The sequence below is a fragment of the Hesperophylax consimilis genome, chromosome 13 (assembly GCF_061612785.1).
Source record: "Hesperophylax consimilis isolate HC1 chromosome 13, BYU_Hcon_1.0, whole genome shotgun sequence".
Taxonomy (NCBI): domain Eukaryota; kingdom Metazoa; phylum Arthropoda; class Insecta; order Trichoptera; family Limnephilidae; genus Hesperophylax; species Hesperophylax consimilis.
In genome coordinates, this window is record NC_142848.1 from 23,378,880 (window position 1) to 23,403,639 (window position 24,760).

The 24,760-nt window shown below is 34.1% G+C and overlaps 2 protein-coding genes across 5 annotated transcripts in view; one reads left to right on the forward strand and one right to left on the reverse strand.

Moving 5' to 3' along the window:
• Nucleotides 1–843: 843 nt before the first annotated feature.
• LOC149418624 (translin-associated factor X-interacting protein 1-like) lies at nt 844–13,981 on the reverse strand. Its single transcript, XM_089639131.1, has 11 exons — nt 13,955–13,981; nt 12,429–12,569; nt 12,063–12,197; nt 11,056–11,225; nt 10,008–10,183; nt 9,341–9,576; nt 8,954–9,123; nt 5,593–5,788; nt 5,193–5,348; nt 4,031–4,208; nt 844–995 (listed from the first exon to the last, which is right to left on the reverse strand). The coding sequence occupies exons 1-11, from the start codon at nt 13,979–13,981 to the stop codon at nt 844–846; spliced, it is 1,737 nt and encodes a 578-aa protein (XP_089495257.1).
• Nucleotides 13,982–14,801: 820 nt separating this feature from the next.
• Nucleotides 14,802–24,760, forward strand: part of RanBPM (Ran-binding protein M) — a 136,500-nt gene continuing 126,541 nt past the window's right edge. For 3 of the 4 annotated variants that reach the window (XM_089638888.1, XM_089638890.1, XM_089638889.1), the window contains exon 1: nt 14,802–15,018. In XM_089638888.1, coding sequence (XP_089495014.1) covers nt 14,811–15,018 — 208 coding nt within the window. In that variant the 5' untranslated portion in view covers nt 14,802–14,810. Of the gene's footprint in view, nt 15,019–15,180; nt 15,275–24,760 lie in introns of those variants that run through there. The other variant, XM_089638891.1, reaches the window with a different exon arrangement.

A 24,760-nucleotide genomic window follows, 5' to 3' on the forward strand; every position in this document is an offset into this window, starting at 1 on the left:
TTCGATGTATTTTTGATTGAAGGATCTAATGATTCTGTTAGGTATATTCGTTAGTAGATCAAGTGCATTATAACTAACTAACTAACCATCACGCCATTCTCCGCAGGGGTAGGCAGAGAGGATGGACCGCCAAACAACTCGGTCTTGGCACATACTTCTTGCCTCATTCACATTCATACATTGTCTCATACATACTCTTCACAGCGCCCTTGAGGTGATTTCTCACGAAAACGGCGCTATATAAATTAGCCAAATATTATTATTATACTCTTCTATTTTTATTTTGACTCTTGACATTGCCCGACTTAAGTATCTGATTCACTTGATCGTGCCATGTCTTCCTCGGACGTCCCCGACTTCTGATACCACATACAATATTTTGTATTTCTTAAAACATAACAGTTTAAGTGAATTATTTTAGTGGTTATAAATAAGTATGGTTTTAGCATAGAGTTTACGTGACATGATGTTTAGATTATTAAAAATATGGTAAGAGCTAGTTTTGATAGGTACTTTAAGTAGTATTTTCAAGATGCAAGATCCAATTACTCCATATTTTAATAAAGATTGACCTATAGCCATGTAGATTCGAATGAGTTCTCTTTTGTCAAGAACATTTTTCTGCCAACCAAATAGGGTGTTTTAATTTATGTATTCAGAATCAGAGTTTGTTGATCTTATATGCATATATATATATATATATATATTTTTCACTGGAGTTCCTTATTTTGTGTGATCATCTATTTTCCAGGGTAGGTGCATACTTTTCTCATTCATATTTTCTATATCTTCATTTATTTAATCATCACCTAATCATTCATCCTATTTATAATGTTTTTTATTTTATTTTCCCTTGGTCCGTGGCCCAACTCTTTGTATATTCCCTGAGGATAGTTTGGCTGCTAATGCTTTCAGAGGTATTGGATAGATCATTGTAAGGTTGGATGTCTTGTCAGAAAATACCCAACGTATGTTTGATTCCATCACAACATGATCTGCAATCAACAAACAATAACTTTAATCAAACCATTGCTGATAATGATCAGTGCGTTACAGTTATTTGCAGAAATATACCTTTGTACAAATATACAGGAATAACTTTTTAAGGTTATTACCACCAATGTAAGACTTAATCATTAAAGAAGAAGATAATACAAATCATTCTAAACGATGATTCTGATGACGTAACATGCAATAGAACAAGACACAGGCAGTAGCGGCCTGGCTAATCACAATACGAAACTCGGTTCGGTTATACAAAGTTCTCATACAATAGGTACCTACTAAGCATGCGTAACTTGCATTGTCTTTGTTCATAGCAGTTCGTTTTCGATTGCGATTCAGAATTTTACTACTTTCTTTGGATAATCTGTGAACAGTCGAAAGCGTGGGTACATATGATTCTTTTCCAATATTAGCATTATCGCAGACGGTGATCTTGCTTTTACCACCACATTGGAAGGAACAGTTTGTTCAGTAGCATATTAAACGAGAATGCGGATGCGTCATATTGTGTCTTCCATTTAACATCTACTCTTTTTCGGCCAATTCCGCTCACAACTCTCTTCGATACAAGTTAAAAAATGTTATTATGAGATGAGTGATTATTTGTTGTCGAGCGTTGTCTCGCAGTGATGCTATGTCATGGAAAAAGTCCCCAGATCTGGGGATTTTCAATTTTCAAGGAAGATTTTTGAAGAAAGTTTTTCAGAAAAAGGTACGAAATCTCGAAAATTTTGAGCAATGGTATAATCATAAATTTTGTTCAGTGGGCATGTATCAAGAAGACAGTTTTCTTTATAAATAGATATGTACTAATATATTATCTGACTTAATGTTTTACCGGCTGCCACCAGACACAGGTAACGGTTGCTACTAGGAATCGAACCCAGGATCTCTGTCTTACCGGGACAACGCCTTTAACCACTCGGCCATTAAGACCAAAATTAATTGAGGATAATATTGGTAATTCGTTTAGATTTATTAGTTTTATCTTCTTGTTTAATGATTAATGAGAAGTAATTCTGAGGGGCATTTTCGGTCCTTACTTAAGGATTAGGAATTGTCCTTAACCTTAAAATTAACAACTTTTTCGCTGTCATCTGAGAAAGCTACAATCGCAGTTAATGAAAAATTAAATTCTGCTGTCATCCGAAAGAACTGGAATTGCAATTAACGTAGGTTAACGTAAGTGCTTAATAATTTTAAGGTTAAGAACAATTCCTTATCCTTAGTAGAACCGGAATCTCTCCCTGGTCTCTGTACCTTTGTGAAAGTTTGATTTTTTTTTTAAAGGGTGGAGACGGTTTACACATAGTTTTTGTGAGCACCTAGGCCATAGGCCCATTGTGCTATCTCTCATTTTACCTCAATCCTTTAACAACAACCCAGTCCCTTTAATAAAGTTCACCAGGGTTGTTATTGGGTATGTGGCTATGTTAAAGTTTGATATGATGTAATGTTTATTTGCAATCTCTACACCTAACGGTCATCAATCACACTAGTGACCAAATTCTTATATTATTCATGTATTACGATTTATAAGATTCAATCAAAGATCTAATCTATATCATAAAATGCAACTCAGCTATCCTAATGTGAAACATTTATCTATTGATTTCTATGTTTTAATATCTTATTTAAATTTACTAAACACCTAATAATGAATATCTTAATTAAACCTTCACTCTGAGGTGACTGGAAAATATTAAACTGATCATTATAAGCTATATAACAGACATAATAAAGGCAAAGTTTAAAAATGTGTTAACTTTAAAACATTTATATTGCTCATTAGTACGAAGTAAAATAGAATATAATTCAACAGTATGGTCACCGTTCTACAAAGTCCATTCTCAAGCCTTAGAAAAGGTACAAAATAAATTTCTTGGGTACATCAATTTTAAAATGAATATTCCCATCGAATTTATAAATTATAATAACTTACGTACCGAAACCAGACTTCTCAAACTATCGGATAGAAGAGTTCTAACTGATATATTATTTTTATTCAAAATTATCAAATCTCTCATTGACAGCCCTGAATTATTGGAATTAATTTATATGAATGTACCTGCCAGACAAACTTGAAGCATAGACACTTTTAAATGTAACAATAACCTCAATACTAACTACTCTTTGTACTCACCAATTCCAAGAATTCATCACTGCGCAAACAAATATTGTAAACTTATCGACATATTTGGTATTAATAACTTTGAGAGTTTCAAAAGGCAACTAATTTTAGACCTATTTGCTAGTTATTAACTTGTAATATTTATTAGCTTTAAAAAAAAGGTCTAGCCTTCATACTTTGATTTACTTTACCATATTATTTTCTAATTACCTTATGAGTAAATTATATTTAGCTATTTTATCCATGTACATGTTACACTTATATACATATTCTGTCAACTTACTATGTAAAAGCCCGATAGGGCGTTAATAAATAATAAATAAAATAAATAAATAATTAATTAATAAGAAATAGAAATTTGTACATATTTATGTAGCAGATGTGCATTTTTACCTTTTTCGTAAACTTTTTTTTTGCATTAACTGCACAATAATTTCCCTCAGGGCTTACGTCATATTTGGGGATGCTGTGTGAAGGGTCTTTTTAAAGGGAGGAAGTTCTGGGCAGGAAAAAGGTATTAAGGGTGGGTAGGAATCTGGGGATCAGTGTTTTGAAGAGTGACAAACTTATGAATCTATTCCTCCCACTGCGGTGGAAGGCGAGGTCAAAAGGTCTCTCTTAACTGGCCTCTCACGATCTGGCGAGCTACGCAGTTAGTGGACAGATGCATCCGCCGCAAAGACCTAGACAAACCTTACCCGTGAATCTGGGCACCCCTGCGTCACTAAACATAGCGAACCATTTGGGGTGACCTGGGCAGAGGTTTTGGTTATCCAATAAATGGTTCACAGAGTGGCTGTACCCATAACTGCTTCCCTTAGATCTTTCGTTAAATCTTAAAATCCATTATAATCCATACCTACAATACTCAGATACGCAGTTTGTATAACTTACTGATGTGTGGATCAACAATAACAAACGCCCTCTTCAGGTTGTCCACAGAAATAAGTTTATTTGGGTTCTTCTTTCCCCCAAGTTGAACTATTATTTCACGCGTGTATTTCTCTTGTCCCATTTGCATTTGGCGGAATAATTCTTTTGCCAGATCAGTGCGCTCAAATCCCTCTTCATTCTGAAGAAATGGTAACGAAAGAAAATTAAAATCAAATATATAAATGCCGTTAGTTCAATTCACTGTAGAGATAAACCAATAGAAGTGTGTTGTGGACTTGTACACGTCCAAAGTATGCTTAATTTTTCATTAGGATATTGATTAAAACCATAATTGAAATTAAAATTCTTTAGGAGATACTTAATTTTATTGGCTCGTCAGAGACCTAGGAGTCGAAAAGGATAATTTAAATATTCAACATTTCTTTCGAATCGGTATGGTATCAGTATCACACTTCTATTAATTTTCTGTTCAATGTCCAAATCACTAGGTGTAGGTCTATCAATCTTGGTTGCCTTCATTACAGTGATCACACAGATGCATAACTTACCTACTTACGAACTTACATAGTTCGAAGCCAAAGTGTGTTGAAGTCGGTTATATAAAATGCATTTTAAAATGTCAAATATTGTATTATTTCTTTGGAATTAAAATTCTGAAAGGTTATTCAAATAAATTTTATCTGAAAGTAGTCTGTTGCTGTCCCTTTTCCGCTAGTCACAATTAGTAGGCGTATGCAGGAAAATGAATATATTTTTTTAAATCAATAGGTTCGTGGAAAACATCTATATTGATAGATATTTAATATCAGCATCTGCAATTGTCTATATCCTATATTTATTATTAGTACACGCAGTCCAATGAATAAATTAGATGAAAAGTAAAATAAACAAATTGCACTAGAAAAACTGACACAAATAAATGTAACGATGCGAACATAAGATATTATTTCACTTGTGATATCGTGCACACGGTCTAACTGGAACCTATATGAATAGGACACATTGTAAGCTTCCTAACAATATTATTTTACACTCATAATATACACTTGCTGTCCCTCTTCCGCTAGTGACAATAAGTAGGCCTAAACAAGACAAAGGGCTGTTCCCCCGCTTTTAGAATATAATTATTGACAGGTTTTAAAACACCAAGTAAAATTAGTACCTCTATAAATAGTTTATCCAGATCAACTTCTGAAGCCACAGATTTTATTTTTAGTTGTCTTCTGGCCACTTCTAAGATATTTTTAATTTCAACTTCTGATTTGATTGGGAATGATGTTTTTGCCGCTTTTTCGAGATCCTCTATTGATACCGTGTTCTGAAAATACAATACTTCCACATTAAACAGGTACTTGTATAGCAAGACATCGCTCATTTATCAAGTTTAAAATTATTTAAAAAAATAAATTCTTTCTGAACACTCGCAAACCAAATTACTCACAATCTGAGTTTCCACAGAATATACATATAGAAGATTAAAGCACGTTTTATGGTTGAGTTAAAATTATGTTGCGTTTGATTTATTTTTTTGTATTGAGGCAGAATTTTTTAAGTCCCCTCACCTTTACTCCATTTGCAAATTTGAGCACATTTTCTTTGAAACGAGACCATTGGGCTTTATGGGCATAGTAAATGTCCTGACTCAAGGCACCATTCAGCACGCCCCAGAAGAGCTTGATCTGCTGATCATCCAACATCTGTTCACAGCCACTGCACAGGTTGTACGCCCACTCTGCTCTGATACTGGCCTGCTGGTATCTGACCACATAACCTCACATTATGAAGGCGTACAGTTGACAATTTTCTTTAACTTCCCTGTTTCTCGAAAATGTTGTAAGTAGCAGAAAGATAAGTTACAACAGAGCTAATTTTTAATCAATTTTTTTCATTCCCACCTTTATTATTGTATTTTATTTAATTTCAATTTTCGTCAATGACTTTAAAATAAATATAGACACGCTGTAGAAATCTCAAAGGGGCAAGCAAAAAGTAAGTCAATTGTAGTACTTTCGATGTCATAGTTTTAGCACTAAACTGTCACACCTCGTGTAAGGTCGTGCCAAAATCCCCACCTATGTGATGAGAAAATGTTTTAATTACTCGGCTTACAAAAAAAAAGTAAAAGTAAAAGCCAAGGAATAACATTTCATTTGTAAATACACACAAATTAAATAATACAGTTGTTTTCCATCTGAAGAATTTATGCGTCATAGAGAAAATGCAATGCCGACCTCTGTCTGGCGCAACAGCCAAATTACAAAGTCAGTACTGTTGCCAAGTAAATTTCAGTGTTTAAAATAGGCAAATACTCCTATCACCCGGTCCTATCGTTTATTTTCACATATATTTTTTTAATGTTTATCTTTGTCATACATGAGCAACGTTTAAATTAAGATGCTGGAAACATAAGAGTGTTTCTTACTTGCCACATTTTATCTTAATGTTGTGAGACAATTACAAGTCTAGATGTATTGTAACTTCATTGATCTAAATCCTATCTCAGCCAGGATACCATAATACACTATGTATTCAGAAGTTTATTTGTCATAAGCAGTAGTGCAATATCGCTTAGACAACTCTTTGAGGAAGTCTATGTCTAAAGCTAGGTGCCGAAAGGTTATTTGTAGAAGAAGGAGGTATCAATCAATATCTGTCACAGTCGAAAGTGGACAAATATTGATATCAATTCTTAAAACCCACACTCAAAAACAAGCTACACAAAACATACATTTTTCAGAAAGACACAAAATACAATAACATCTTTTCAGATTTCTGATTTTTTCCACTATTCTCAGGTCAATTCACTAATGCACACTAAAAAAAATTAAATAAAAAAGGTTGATTACGAACTCTCTACCATGCTGTGTAAAGATCTTTAAGTTATTTTTCTCATTTTCATTATGTTGTTTTTCTTTCTTATTTTGGTTTATCTTTGATCATTTTGCTAACATTACTATTTTTATATAGTTTAATTTTACCTATGTGTACAGGATGTTGACGGATGTACTTGACGTACTTTAATCCTGACATTATTAGGAATTAAAATTTCTCCAAAGATTTTTTTGATGTTTTTGTTTTTTTCAACTTAAGAGCGGGAGCACACAGAGAGCGGTCAGAGTTCTGCGTTCTAGTGACCGTTGACCGCTCAAGAGTTCCAAAGCACACAAGCGGCGTTCAAATTCTCGCGTTCTAGTTTCGTTTGGGTCTTTGCATATGCAACATGTCACTAGAAAGTTCATCATCCGATAAAGAAGTATTGCTCTTGTGGAGCTTAGCAGCTTCTAAAAAGAAAAGGAAGTATTGGGTGCACCCAAAGATATTAGAAGAACGAGATATGCTATGTTGGCCGCCGGACCGTAGCCGGAGTACTACCTAATTAGGGTACTTTGAACGGTATCGGGACGTGTACGCACAGAAATCTGTTCTATGTATTAGTGCGGATACCTTAGCGCAAGCGAAGGTGTGCAGTAGTATTGGTGAACAAAACCGGCGACACTCGGCAAAACAATTCCACTCAGTACGAACTGCGCGTAGCACATCTCGTTCTTCTAATATCTTTGGGTGCACCCAATCAACACAACGCGAGAAGAACAAGGCGAATTTACTAGTATTTTTCAGGATTTACTTAAAGATGAACAACGATTCTATATTTTTATAATTTACATCACTTAAATAGTATAATAAACTCCTTTCCCTAACCAATTCAATGAACTTTTCCGTGTTTGTAACCTCAGACATCGCGGCGTTCTGGCGTTCTCTGCCTCTGCGGGAAAAGAACTCTTAGAACGCGACGTTCCGTTTTGACCGCCTTGTGCGTTGTTGTTATAGTATGAGTACATTCTAATGAACGCCGAACGCGGAACTCGGAACTCCTGACCGCTCTCTTTGTGCTCCCGCTCTAAAGTATAAAAAATCAGTATATATTGGAAAGTTAGGGACGGGGTGAGGGGTTGGGCGTTTACTCGGATGAGTAATCAGTGATGACACATGGAAGAATTTTTTTTTTGTTTGGTTTTTAAGAAAAAAAATTTAAAAAAAATAAACAAAAAAGAGATCAAAACTTCATTTACTTTTTTACTCCAAATAATTACAGGAATCACTCGATAAAGTAAATCAAGTACGTCCTTTAGACCCCTTATACTTTTAGTCTTTTTTTTTTTTTACATTTATTTTTCTCAATTGTTAATAATAATAATAACATAGCATTTATATAGCGCAGTTTAGTGTCATTTCATTTCAAGTGCGCTTTACTATAACAAACTTAAAAAGGGTAATTAAGTATTAGTGGTAATGTTCTTAAAATTATTCCTACGCGCGCCTTACCCAATACAGATCTAATACAGATACATGTACATGTATTAGTGGTCATGTTCTTAAAAGTATTCCTACAGCGCACCTTACCCAATACAGATCTAATACATAAATATATAATATACATAACACATATATATATATATATACAGTATCAAGCGCCCCTGAGGTGATTATTAAATATTATTATTATTATTACTCACAAAAGCGGGGCTATAAAAATTGTCCACTATTTATTTATTTATTTATAGAAAGCTATGACAAAACAAAGAGTAATAATAACAGTGCTATTGTAGCACAGGACAAAATAAGAACATTACAACTAAAACATAATGTAAAAAATGAGGCAGTTTGTGCTCAGAATCTTCTGAGTAGACATTTAAAATTGGTACAATAAGGAGGCAACCGAAACTAAACAATTACAGGAAGTTTGTGAACACGGTTTATTATAAAATATTAATTTCCACTATCAATATTTTTCTTTAATAATTTTTATTTTTTGTGTAATGTATCTTATGTGGAAACTTCTCTGGTTTATACAACCTGGTAAACAAACAAAAAATTTAAATGTGTTACTGTTTGTTACCCAAAAAAAAAAAAATTTATATTCACCGTTCTGAGAAGTATTTGGAGAGAAAATCTTGCATACTAATTTCTCCTTCGTGGATTGTTTTGGCTGCCCATATGTCATTTATCAGGATGCTCAGTTCTCGTCGAGAGAGACGAAGGTTCCTCACTTGTCCTTCATATTGCAGATAGGATGGGACAATAGGGTCCAGACCCTAAAATGAAGATGCCTCATCAAAGAACAAATAATACAGTATGCGGAATGACAACACACTCCAACTTAGAAAAGCCACAATCTCACGACACTGGGCAGTTGGGACTCTTTACACATAAAATAAATACAAATAAAATGTTAAATGTAAATTTGTCCATCTACCCATATTACTAATAGAATGCTGAAACATTTGTGTTCAATCTGTATATGTTACATACCAAGCCTTCAAAATATTCCAAGTTCAGCGACTGGGCTATCGGGCCGAGCTCGCGAAGTATAACTTGGAGCTGGTCCCTGCTGGACAGTCCCTTGCTTAGCACCTTCCACCGAGAGCTCCCGCCCCCGATGAAGTCGCCGCAGACGTCCCAATGGGGTCGGGGCGTTCCCACCTGCTCCAAGTCCGTGCATCTGTCACGCAAATCTACAGCTTCGTCTTTCAGTGTTGAATACTCTTCTGTAATCATTGTGAATCAGTAACCATATACTCATACTCATCCAGTAACCGGTATGACTTCAAACAAAATGCATCTGCCGTTAGAAGAGCATCGGTGACCCTTTTTATTTTGTTGTTTATGAAGGTTTTAGTTTTACTGTGCTCAGGAAAAGGCCACTAAGAAAAATTTAAAGACTCTGTCTGTCTGCAATTCCAGTTCAATTAACTCTAGAACTTTTACTTTGAATTTAAGTCATTTTCAAAATTGGAAGTGTTTGTTTCGAGAATTCAGATAAGTGATAAAGTACCTATCTACATATATATATATATCATTTTCAAGGGCCATTTTGAAAATTGGAACTGATTTGTTGAGAATTCAGATTATCCGTAACTTTTCACGGGTCTGCACTAGTTATAATATAATTTGAATGCATTAAAACTTAATTACTTACTCAATAAAGTGTCGTACATCTCAGTGGTAGCTTTTAGTTGGCCGATTGCTTCATTAAAATCCCTTGTCAGAACAACATGATCAGATTCCAAAAGCTCATATTCTTTTTTAGGAATTGCATCAGAGTAATCTTCAGACATAGTGTTTAGATCTTGGATTGCTTTAGATAAGCTTTTTCTGTAATAGAAATTATGCAACAATTTTAATATTTTTTTTCAAATTTAAACAAAGTAAACTTGTAACTTAACTTAATCTAACATATATATGGGCCGGACTGATAAACTTATTAAAAAATTAAATTAAATGAAAGACAGACATTCCTGGGTTACGAATGATCTGACAATATTTTAAAATCTCCTACTACCACCACAGTAAGGGAAAAATGTTGCTTGTGTTGTGATGGAGGATTTAGCCAGCTGAGGAATTGAACACACTACACCTGGGTGGGACCCAAATGCGATGTCAACTCGGCCACCGACCGGTCTAATTTAATATATTTTACGCAACTGATAAACAGCCATTGATGTATTATGGTAAATGGTTCTTTATCAGTTGTGAAATTTAAAACACGTTTATTAGTAAGGGGGTTATCGTAAAACAAACCTCTTCACGCACCTATATATCTATGTATATGTTTGGACCCTATCACTGCAAAACTCATTAAGTAAATAGTTAATATATTATCAGTTTGCAAACTTGGATATCTTCACTACTGCTGAGAATCTGAATAAGTTTATCAAGATGGTCGTAAAGGTGACCGGATAAATCATCAAAATGATAATTCATCACATCTTTAAAAATTTATATAAAGTCATGGAAAGTGATGAAACAAAAACTTTATTAACTGGGTTAAGAAGGTTAGGTTAGAATAGGTTAAATTTTTTTTTTTCATCGTTTTTAATGACTTTATATCACTTTTTAAAGGTGTGTTGAATAGTCACTGTGTTGAGTTAGCATGGAACCGGTCGTAAACAGTATTAAAAGAATAAAAAATAAAGTTATCAGTTATTTACAAGATACACAATATTAATAATATAATCTGTTCTCACTTGTACTGCTCAAGAGCCAAACTCAGTACAACAGGGTCTTTGTTTTTGTCAGGATTTTTGGGTAAATTATGCAATTCACTTTTTAAACGGTGATTTTCATGAAATAGCGCATAACGGGCATCCCTTTCGGACGATAAAGCTGAGTTTATAACAAAAGTCTCCTTTTCCAACTAGAATAAATGAAATTACATTTATAATAAAAACAATATTGGTTAACGGTTTATGTTTCTACTGCAGTTCATCAGTAAAGTAAACTTTATTCGCTAAAGAAGTACCTGCTCAACCTTTGCTGTCAACTTATCGTTTTGTTCCTTTGTTGCTTTTAGTTGCCTTATTAGCACTTCATTATCATTCTTCAATATCTCAATAGCTTGAATACTTTCATTTTCCTCGTTAGATGTCCAGATTACATTCTAGAAATAAATGTACATTTTTTCTGTTTCTCCAGTAAGAAAATTAAGTGAAAAATATTATGGCTTAAATATATATATTTCATATAGATAAGCAAACGCTGATTCTGAATACATAAGTTTTATTGTATATAATTTGACATTTAAAAAAGATTAAAACTGTGCGAGACAAAAACGCCATGTGATTGGTCGGTGGTTTCTGACTGATCTTACAATGCTACCTCAAGAGTCAGTCGGCTGCGTGCATTAGAATGCAGACAATTTTGTGCAAAGTTGCGCTGCGTAGACTCGCATCATTGTGGTAAACAAATTATTTCAAAAGAATTCATGTTTTTTGGAAATCTTTGTAAATATTTAAATTGGGATTTCTCATTTTTATTGACCTTACTGTAAACTAACAAAGCCGAGGTACGTATGACGTCACGCATACTCGTCAGATTTCGGTAGTTTTGGCGGGCTTTGAAAAAACGCAAACTTTGGAAATTATTTTAATTACAAAATCGACAAGTTAGAAGGTGAACATTCATGGCAAAAAATTTGAGAGGAATTTCTTATTGCTGAATTTTACAGTACTTAATTAAAATAAAAGAACCGTACCAACAAGTTGTCATTAAGTTCAATTTGTCGCTCTCTTATCGTAAGTGCGTCTTCATAAGCATCCTTGATTTTTATTAGCAATGGCTTAAATGTGGTAACATTCTCCAAAAGATTTTTAAAAGCTTGCCTGTATACCTGCAAATAAAATTAGATTGCATAATGCATAAATATGTTTACTTAACCTCAGACAGAATTTTTAATATTATTTTTAATTTAGATGGGAACATTATTTTCGTTTGTTTTTAATTGGAAATCATCAGACAACAAAATTACATGTTTATACTCCAAGTATGCTCAGGAATCGTTGGTTAAAATCCTTCGGGTACATGCTGTTACACCCTGTATAAGTATAAAAAAAATTCAAACCTGCAATATCTGGTCTATATAATCTTGTCGCTGTTTTAAGAGTTCCTTTGTGCCTTTGTTGACTGATGGTAGGTGGGAATTAATTTTCTTCTGAATGTCAACCACAAATTTTGGATCATTTTTGTATGTTGTATTTTTGGACTGTGTTAAAAATAGAAAGAAATACAATATGTTACAATTAGACACAGTTGTTGTTATCTAGTAGATTCTCTGGGCCTCGATTCTCGACCAAGTCATTCTACTCGAGTGGTTCGACCCACTCGAGTGGAATGACTTTTGAAGCTTGGCGTATGTAAGTGTGTACCTTCCACGAGACTCAAGAATAAGATTGTCGACCAATTTATGTACTTTCTACGGCAATTGCGAGCGACCTGGATTAATGAATCGAAATCCAGGTAAAGAACCACCATTTAGAAATGACATGTTAAGTGATATATGACCAGATCTGAATAGCGAGCATAATTCCTATCTTCCTCCTGCCCACTCCTTTCAACTTAAAAAGATACCCGGTTGGGGATGCCATAGTCCTACTGGCTCCGTGCGATATTTACATAAAACTTTTTATTTTCAGGTAACCAAAGAAGGTACGACAACTGAAAAAACTGTTTTTTTCAATCAATCAATTATTATCTCCAAAAATCTAACAAGCAACGCCACCCACACTGCAAAGTTAACAATTATTGTACTTTATTACACCGTGATTCTCAATAAACATTAAAAAAAATTGTTTTCACCAAGGTATATCTTGATTTAGATTTAGGTTCCATAGTCTGAATATATTGTTTCACCTAAATAGTGTTAGGTAAAAATGATAAACTTAAGTTGGTGAATGAACTTTTACTTCTGGAGTTAACTGCAAGGTTTCAAGTTAAGGCTCCTTATCTAGGGCTGCCACCTCTCCGGGTTTGACCCGGAGTCTACGGGTTTGCATGGTGCATGTCCGGGCTACGGGTTTAACATCGATATCTCCGGGTCAGACCGGGCGGTGGCAGCGAAGCGACAGACGACCATCACGGTGGATCACAGCGCGGAGCGTGTGACTGTCTGACTGAGTGAATGCATGATGAATTTTACGGTGCCAAAATAATGAGAAACATAAAGTTTTTTGGGCCTTCTGATCAGGATCAATTAAAAAAAGAAGCCAATGAGGTTTACAGGAGAACTCTTGAATACATACAAAAATATTATGATTTTGAGGATTCTGTATTCAAAATCTTTTTCCAAAATTCGATCTAACAAGTGCAGTAAGTTAAAAAGATACTGTGGAAGCTGTCGAATCACTTGGTTTGAAAAATGTCAACGAAGATAAACTTTATGACGACACCCGAAAATTAAACCAAGTATTTCCTCAGTTCGTACAATCTAGTGATTCAACAATGCCTGTTGATTTACGATGGGTTCAGTTATTCAAAATCACCTCAACCTTCACCGAACTGCCAAAAATAATTGGTATTTTTTTTTCAATCCCTATAAGCAATGCTTTTGTTGAACACGTCTTTTCATTAGTGGGAAATTTGTGGACAGACGAGCGGAAACAGCTTGTCAGTGGACATGGTGAAGGCAGAGTTAATTGTGGAGATTAATTACTATATGAATTGCCAAGGATTTTTGAAGAAAAGATGCTTAAATAATCCCTTCAGAATGAAAAATATAGTTTTAAGTGTCAAGCTGGTCGAAGTCAGCTTAGCACTAGCTAGGTCATTTATATTTTTTAAAAAACATTACCAATGGTAATTAAACATGACTTTTTGCCTTAATTAAATAATTCATACTAAAAATGTTTTATTTTAATAAAAAAAACTATATTTCTAAAATCTCCGGGTCTAATGTTTTTGAAAGGTGGCAGCCCTATCCTTATCTAAAATGGATACCTAGGGGATTATCTCGATATTTTATGATAACAATGGTATTACTTTATAATGATTTTACTATTATCACGAATATTATAAAATGTATATAGCGAAGTGGTTAAAATAATAGAATACGTCGAGTCCTGTATTTTTTTTTAAATTGGCGGTTGAAAAGAAGGTTCCCTTTATTATTTTTTCCAAATACTTCGACTACCTTTTTAATAAATACTTTACCATAAACGTCATTAATATATTTTTACGAAGAGGAGTGAATTTAAAAGTGGCACATCTACGATAAAACTTTTTTTCTGTACCATAAAAATTTCATGCTAAAATAAATCATTCAGTAATCGATCAATGTAAAGTAGCTACCTACTTCTAAATAAGTTGATTTTATTTTTTACGCACCAGCCATATAAACAAGTTTTGACGACGAGTGTTGCCAGAAACCAATATAAATTTGATTGTTTTGAGAAAAATGACATCTAGCGGCAAAAGGACACAATATTTGTGACGTCAGAAACTGGAGGGGATGACTAAATTAGAAATGGCTGCTGTTAGTAGCGGACGGGAAGCTATGGATTCCCAAATTGAATTGCAAAGTGAAATTGTGGATCGTTTAAAAGCGTTATATCCAAATGTGAACGAAGAAGAAACCCCTTTACCTCGATCATGGAGTACCAAGGACAAATACAACTACATTGGACTGTCTCAAAATAATCTCCGTGTACACTACAAAGGTAAAACTTTCAAGCTTTTGTTTATAGATTTCATAGGATGGGAGAGTGGCTTACTGATTTTAATTTAATTATGTGCTGTATTTAGAAGTTGATAGCGTTACTCTTCCGTGCACATGTGCGAAACATTATTTCTTTTGGCAAATTTATATTAGTCATGTCATCGACCGTGTCAGTCGAACAGTGGCAATACGAGATGTCTGCAAAACGCAAACAAAGAAATCAGCTGATCGCTCCGTTGTGACATGACGCAAAACAAGTAAACTTTATACATAATTACATCCATAAAATCTATTTTAAATCAATCCCAGACCTACAGTATTCTTTTAACGAGATATAAAACAATTTTCCACAACCTGTCATTCGAACGTACGTGTTATTTTATGGCTTGACTAAAAGGGCAATTTGTTCTCTGCATTGTATTGAAGGTTGCATTTTCTGTAATTCTTTGGAAATCTAAACAGTTTCATCGCGATGCACAAAAAGAGGTTTATATTTTTTTAATGTTAACCATATGTGTGAAGTTATCTTTTTTTGTTTAAATCAGTAAACTTGTACATGTTATTTTCATTACGAATTAGGTATTACTGGCATTTTATAATACTTAATTTCGCCTTTCTAGTTTTCAGCATAATGTGTCATGCAATCGATAGTTAAAATAATAATCACACTTATTCGCAAACCAATAAGTCACTCCGAAAGACACAATAATATGTATTATTAGTTTGATAATAATTGTGCATTTCGTTGTCTCACAACATTACGTGTTATTCAATGATATTACATTAGAATTAGACATAATTAGGTTTACTATGTATTACTGATAACGCACGTTTTTAATCTTGTTGATTTGTGCTTATTGAATTAATCGGTTTCCACCTAACCTGTACATTTCTATTTTTTTTTTAAACATAATGTATTACATTTTGCAATATATCAATCTAATTTTATATTGAAGCAGCAAGTCCCTTTTAGTATTTTATATATCTCAAAAACATAATATTGAAATATCCCAATAATTTTATTATTGAAATGGAAATTGATCGAGAGTTATATTATTTTGCTAGTTTCCTTTGTCAAAAATCTTCATATTACAGACATAACTACAAACTACAACTTTATAGTAATTGCCTAATAACTTAGTATATATTGTTGGACGCCCGAAGAAGACATGGGACGGCCAAGCGAATGCGTCGGGTCGTTTCAAAACTCCGCACATAAAATATTTTTTGATCATAATATATTCAATGAATCATGGAGTATGTGCCAAGAGCCAAGACGGAGTTGTGAGGCGGTATGTCCTCTGCATATCCCTGCAAAAACGGCTTGACGGTTAGTTAGTTAATTATAAAAAAATATATTAATTTCTCTGAAAATACAAGTAGGTACATACACCTATTGATGTTGGAAAACTCGGTATAAAATGTTATCGTATTTTGTTGTATCAACATTTTGTGGCAAATGCGACTTTGTTTGTCTCTTGGCTAGAACCTAGATATTTGTGATCTTCGTTAAATTTAGATCTGATCCCGAAATAATAATGTTTCTAAACAAAACATTACGTTTCTTTACACCTGTCAAGTTGGTAGCCCGCATCAGCTGGGATGTGCGGCCGCCATATTTGCTTTTATTGCCTGCCCCTGGCGGCCATACGTACAACTACTAGGACCAGCTGCGGCTCGTGCGAAGGACAGGTCAAGCGATGCGGTTGACGAAGGGGCATACTGTTGACCTCTGGATCGTACACACGCGCTAGGAAATGATTTATACCTTTTTACGTAATTGCGTGTTTTGATAAGTTGTGTTTGATAACAACGGATTCTAGAAAAAACTCGATTTGCAAAGTTGTTCTGCCATATTACTACAACTTATACGTATACGTACCGATAAGTTAATATTGTAGGCGGACAAATAGAGTTACTGCAAACGCCATGATTTTTTTTGGAATGCTGTCAAAATATTTTGTTATTGAATTTCTTAGAAGTTTGTTGTATTAAATCTTGCCAAAATCTCAAGATTATGACGAGTTACCGTCAGTTCGTGTAGTACATTAAATTAAATTCGACTATTAGATTAAAAATTTGGTCCACTGGTTTTTCCAATATGTATAGTCGACTCCACCGACTTTAAAAACGTCTTGTAAAACACAACATATTACTAAAATTTATTTTTGTCAAACGCAAGAAATTTTTATCAAAGTTAAAAAACCAAAACTATTGTCTCATATCCGCAGTAAAATTAAAAATACTAAAAAAACTTTGTCCAACAACAGTTGACCTTTTCTGACGCTGTTTTTGATTTTGGTTGACATCCAAAAACGTCGGTGAAGGAGAAACTATGAATTGTATTTTTTAAACTTTATTTACGACACATTTATTTTTCATCTTGCAGACAATGGCATTACGTTTATCGAGTTCTCTGACCTGGGTTTTCACAGCATAAATGTACCTTACGAATTAATTCTTCATTTTTATGTGAATACCCGTTGCCCAGCGCCAGTAGGACTAAGACAATCCTATTTTGGCGTATGATGATCTTCAAATCTGGTCTCTAAACACGACTAGATCCATTTCAATTAAAGTTTGATGCAATTTAGAGAAGATATCTGCCTCTCTTTTATCATTTGGTTAATGTATATTTATATTACATTTTGATGGATCAGAGCTAAAAAATTGTATCTCCAATTTTGGTTGAAAATTATTTTAATGAAAAGTACCTTCTGAAATAGCCTATATTTTTTGGATTCAAATACTCCAATCTCCTAAACCACTGTTCCAAAGATATAAACGTGGTATTAAAAGATATTGTAAATTCTCCAGGCAATGTTTTTTTAAGCCCAGATATTGAACATAATTTATTTTTATTTATTGCATCTCACTATACATAAATCATGTTTTTTTTTCTCATAAAATCAACCTCACTAGTACTAAGCTTGTATCGAGGTTAACAATTTACATTTGAGTGACGCAAACATAGGGTAATCACAAACATAAAGTAATACTAGATAGGTACAAACACAAAATATTTATTAAAAAAAAATTAAAAAAGTATTCGATGAGTAACCAGATGGGTAATTAATCCTTAACGAAATCCCATTCTAAAATATATATATCGTATTTACATCAATACATATACTATAATACGAAACAAAAAACATATTTTCATATTATATTTAACTTTAAATTTCAGTTTTCGTAATAGTTAGAATTATGGAGATACAATATTTTAACTCTAAGCCATCGATTTTGGCAGATGGGGGAAGCCTTCGTAATACAGTCAGTTGATAGACTGTGGCTGCTGTTGAAGCCGATGATGTAACTTCTGAGCAGACACTAGAAATCAATATAATTAAATTAATATTACTATTGCATATCGTTCGTTACGTTTTCATTTACAACATTCGTGCAAATCAATATTTATAATTGATTTTAATAATAATAGTTTCTTTATTCCGGAATGTGAGGAGATCAGTTCAATCCCACGCATCCCATAGAGCAGTGCTTCGCAACCTTTTCTGACCTACGACACACCAAATTTCTTCCTTGAATTCCGCGGCACTGCAAAAACTAAAATATATAGATATTAAATTGATACACAGATTATACAATAATTTTTTGTTTTTTATTTGAAAAGTATACATACATACATATAACTATAACATATTTATTTTTACGCAATCTTAATAATTATTATAAAATAATAATAAATTAATGAACGATTAATTGTTAAATTAACGTGCGTTTGTTTCAATGAACACAAAAGTTTTATATTCGGCTCGATTTTTGACAGCGCAACCCGAAGTTCTTGGTCAAGACCTTTTAAGCATGACCGCTTATCATTTTTAATCAATACAAGCGTTGAAAAAATTTGCTCACATAAATTTGTCGTTGAAAATGGAAATAGTGTTAATAATGCTTTGACGGAAATGTGAGGATATTCTTTTTTTATCGTAAATCCAGAAAACATCTAATTGATCTTCGGAGAAGTGAAGTTTTAATGTCATGTCATTATTTAAATCTGTAAATTCCACTCGAATTTGCAGAGGCAGTGCTTCCGTAGAATTTATTGCATTGGTAGCAAGGAGATTTCGAATCCAATCGTATTGTTCCGTATTAATGGAATAAAAATGCTTGCCAAATTTCTGCTGAAGCATACTTAAATGTTGTTTGGCCAGATCCACAGTTAATTGTTTGTTTTCAATTGTACTATGGTTGATCCTTTGGTACATTTCCAAACATCCTTTTTGCAACTCTTTCTGCCAAAGTTCGTTATTAAGTTCATTCAAATGCCCGAATATATCAGCCATGTATGCAAGTTTGGCTATCCAGTAATTATCATCGAGGTGCTGATATAGTTTGGGCATATTTTGATTTAAAAGAAACTCACACACCTCGTGACGAAGCTCAAACAATCTAGTCAAAACTTTGCCTCGGGATAGCCATAACGATAACGAATTTCAGTATAAAACAATAAGGATTCATATTCGGCTCCCATTTCTGCACAGAGTATTTCAAAGATTCGCGAGTTTAAGGCTCTTGATTTAATTATGTTTACGATTTTAATGCATTCATTCATCGTGTTCAAAAGTTCCTCCGGTAAATTTTTGACCATCAATGCTTCTCGATGTATGCAGCAGTGTGTAAATTGTAACGTAGAAATCCTTTTTACTACCCGTCATTGCCGCAGCGCCATCCGTGCAAACAGCAATTTATTTATTTAAGTTTTAATCCAGCAGGATTGGGAGGATAGTGCAATCCCAGTCTGCCATATTACATGAAATTCAGTAAAACAGGGAAACAATAAAATAAAGTAAAAAATTATAAAAATGGAAATAAGATAAAACAAAGAGAAAAAAAATATTAGGCAGGTACATAAACATAAAATTAAAATATAAATCAAAAATAAAATGCAATTGCTCCATTAAATATGATATATTTTGAAGAAATCATCGGTTACTTGAAAAAGTTCTTCAGCGGTAGTTCGCTCTGGAACCTCCTTACAAAATAAATAATGTTCTTTAATAAAGTCCTCGTCAACGAAAAGTACAATAGCTATCAACTGTGCTTTATTTTTAATATCGGTTGTTTCGTTGATCTAAAGCGCAAATTTTTCAGCCAATAACAGATTTCTAATCAGTGTTTCTAATATATTGTGAATACGTCTTTTAACAGTATCTGCATACAATGAAAAATAGACGATATTATGAAAAATATTTGGTCGTTGTGTATTAAATACTGAAATATTGTAAAATGTCAAATTCATAGAATTCGACCGCGGCACACCTGTGTCCGGCTCACGGCACACCAGTGTGCCACGGCACACCGGTTGCGGAGCACTGCCATAGAGAGTGTAAACGAATGCTATGTAATTGGAAAAAAAAAGCTGAATCTTAGAGAGAAAGATATGTTTCGTATCCCCCCGCAAAAGACCCCCATTCCTAATTGCAACGTTCCTTTGATTTCAGTTTTAGTACCTAAGTGGTCTGAATAGATGGTTTCTCCTGGCGTGATTTTATCATTTCTATTTCCCATCCCCTATTTATTTCGCCTTACAACATAATATCGAGGGTGCAATCATCCGCTGAATAATTTATTGATGCATTTACTCCCGCAATCCTGCAAAAATGTGCTTTATGTAAATTGGATCTAATGGTTATTTTCGTTTGATATTTTGCGGAAATTCGCAATTCGGTCAGTCCGCAGCTCGTGGAGCGATAAATATTATCAAAAAAACAATATTATTCCTTGTCTAGAATACAGCCTCTCGTTTGTACCAAAATCTAAAATATCGATGTAGGCCTGAAATTGTATTTTAGCATAACAAATAACAAGCGTAGCTGGGATTGGGAAAGAAAAATGGCCGGCCTCCTTTTCCAACCGATATTAAAACGGTCACATTCTTCTAGAAAATGACTCCATTTTTATTTATTAGCATATAACGTACATCTGACCAATTAGGCCCCCTGCTCTTTCAAAATGATTAATATTACTCATCTTTTTCGTATGTTGGAGGTGAGTCGACGGCAACAGGAGCGGTGTTGAGTACAAGATGCATTACAAATTAAATGTCGCAAACAGAAACTTTAGACGGCCCTCCCCTCACAAAATATACTTGTCCCAATCATAGACATCCAAATTGGTAGACTTGCCCTGATAAAAATCTGGGTATCATTTCGACTAGCTGGAGGCAAACCATGTGACCATATTTTTGGCACCGGGAGGGTTCTAGAATGCCTTTAATAAATTACGAAATCAGTAAAATCTCTGAAGAGCGACATTGAAATAATCAGGCCCTGCACAAAAAATTAAAGTCGCTAAAGAAAGGATTTTTTTTGTAGCGCAGTACCATCGTGAGAATTTTGTACGTAGGATCTAAATGCTCGTTTTTAAACGAACCGCCTGGCGTAGCGATGCTAAAAATGAGTGAGTCGTAAATTACTACACGTTTGTAAAAAGTGTAACAAAATATTAAATTTTGGAAACATGCCCGAACTTTTGTTTTCTCGGTTCGGGATTCGTAGTTTTTTTACGCAGCAAGCAATTAGCGCGCCATTGTAAAAAGGACTAGTAACTTGTAAGCAGATATTATTTTTGAGGACTGAACATGACTCAATCTGACAATATACAGCAACAATGCATGGAACATTAATATACAGTCAAACTTGGTTATAACGAGCACGAGGGGACCAACTAAATTTGCTCCTTATAGCCGTTAATCTTTATATCCAAATAGGTTTTTTTTTAAGTCGTATGTACCTACCTAAATGCCTCTGCTATCAATATATTCGAAAATGTGCAGTATATTTTCAAAATACGAGTAGGTATTACCTATTAACAAAATAAATTTGAAAAATACACTTATATTACTCAAATTTATTATTAATGATATTTTTTAAGATTTTGCTTTCATGTTTCTCAATTTCCTCTTCAAAACAATCAATCAAGAAAAATATCACTAAATTGTGTATCTTTTTATCACTAGTTTGTGCGTGCTGTACCTACTACCTACCGCTTGTAAAATCGCACTTGTCATAAATGCGGGATTGTTTTAGTTTTCGGCTGTAAAACATTATTTGTCACAAACCAGTGATGCATTCTTGCGGCCCGCATGTCAATTTCATATGGCCCACTTGGCTGTAGAGAAATGTCTAAATGTTTGGGGTAATTCTTGAACACCCTTGAGAACATTTTTTATAGAGTTTTGGTTAATTTACGCTGTATTTCCTAAATGGAACCAAATTTGAAGAACCGGTTTGTATAACACAAAATTCAACAGAAACCTAACTCTTGATATTCGCTGTCAACCCCCTCCCCCTCAATGAAATTATAAAAATCCCTTTGTAAATTCGCAACCTGTTCACGAAAATAGACAAAGCGGCCCCTCTGTTGAAAAAGTTGTGCATCACTGGTATAAATTTACCCCGTGCAGGGATGTACTCGTAACTAGGTACCTTCACAAACATATTTATTGGTTTTTAAAACAAAATTGACGATGAGTTGTAATACAAAAGAAGATGTAAAAAGGGAACCAACGCGCGAAGCTCAAATTTCGCAGATTTTATGACAATTTTACATTGTGCCCGATGGATAGCAAACGGTTCACATAACCGACAATCTTACACAGGTAGTGCCATAAAAAATATGAATCCGTCCCTAACGGGATAGGAAATTCCCGCCCCTTTGTTTGTTACTACTTACTTCCAGATTAATTCTTGAATAATTAACCCATTCCTGTATTTAAAAATTGTGTTGATGTAATTATTTGCTCAGTATATCAGTGAATCCACCTCGTTATAACATTTAACAATTATATGAAGATAAGCCTGAACTAAAATATGGTTTTGCCATTGCTCATTATAGCCGTGAACTCGCTATTGCCGTGATCGTTATAACCAAGTTCGACTGTATTAACAAATGAGGCGGTCACGCCACCTCCCTTAGTGACGCTGTTAAAAAAAACATGTTTTTAGCTGTCACAGGTGACATCTCTATAATATAAGTATGTAAAATCACACGCGTATTCGAATGCAACGAGGTGGTGAAGTGTTTGTATTGGCACTATACAGGGTGTATCGGCACGTACCCGACAAACTTTAACCAGCTATTCCTTAGCATATTTGGAGTAAAAAATCTTATGTGCACTTTGCTGTCCAGTAACGTTTTTTTTTAATAAAAATTTTATTATTCATATTTTCACCACATGTCACCACTGTTTTATCCTTTGACAAAGTTTGAAAACCCATCTGGCAAATATTTTATTCGAATTCCGTTGAATAATGCACGTGTGTACCTATATTGGCGCACGTTTACAGTCACAACGAAATAGCACGGCGCCATTCGTCTCATTTTTAACTATTATTATTTAGTGTGTGCGAAAGAGCGAAGACGCTTTTTGACATACTTGCTTATAACAGCTGTTTAACACGAAACGCAATGCCAATGACAGTGATGTAGTGTGGAAATTTTAATTTTTTTTGTTTTTAATTGAAAAAAAAATGCTACCGGACAGCAAAGTGCCCATAACATTTTTTACTCCAAATGTGCTAAGGAATAGCTGGTTAAAGTTTGTCGGGTTAGTGCCGATACACCCTGTATTACTAAATTTTGTGCGAATTTTTTGTATTAGAGCCGTATCTCAGGATACGAAAATAGTCGAGGAAATGTTTTCTATGAAGTTCTGTAGTCACTCCGCGGCCTCAAACTTCACACCTCACCACCACATTTGAGGTGCGACACCTCAACAACTCATCTCAGTGTTTGATTACCTCATTCAAACTCATCTGAAATCGTGTCCTACCCAACACTAAACGGGAGTCACTCGATTCAGCACAGATCCACATATATGTTTTCTGGAAACTGGTGGAGTGGAAATTCTTATACAATATTATACATTAATAATAATATTTGGCTAATTTATATAGCGCCGTTTTCGTAAAGAATCACCTCAGCTGGCTTGAAACTAGTGACTTACATCTGAGAGTTATATCTAGTGACTTACGGCTGATGCCTATAACTACTGCCTTAATGACATATATATTTACATATGTAGAAACTTACAACTAACATACTTACATTTAAAAATAAATCGATAAATACTCTTTCTGATTTTACTAGCGCCAGAAGAACGAAGTTCTATAATATTAGGGGGTTTCATAATTAATTTTAGAATCGCCCATTGGTATGCGGTGATTACTGACTCGATGTTTAAGATATTTTTAAGGGTGCCTAGAACAAAAGAAAAGCTAATGATTTTTGCTACAACTTTGGTTACGTGTTCTTTCCAGTTTATATTTCCATCTAGTTGTATTCCCAGCAGTAGACAAGTTTGGAAAGGATATTATTGTTATTAAAGTTAACATTTATGTTTATGTCAACGTCTCCAGTACATTCAAATAACAGAGCCATGTCATCAGCAAACATTGAACATTCTGTGCCAGCAATTATTGGAAGTTCGTTTATGTACACAAAGAAGAGGAGAGGCCCAAGAATGCTTCCTTGTGACACGCCCTTGTTGGTCGTTCTCCATTGTGATTCTACCATGTGTTGCATCATTTTTCGTTAATTTTTGAAATTTAAACTTTCTGCTTGCGATTGTTGAGGTACGATTCAAACCTAGATAAGGCTAAACCTCTTATACCAATGTGTTCAAGTTTAATTAGAAAAGCTTATGATCAACATTATCAAATGCTTTTGAGAGGTCGAGAAAAATGTCTACGGTTTTTTTGCTTACATTAATTAATACTATC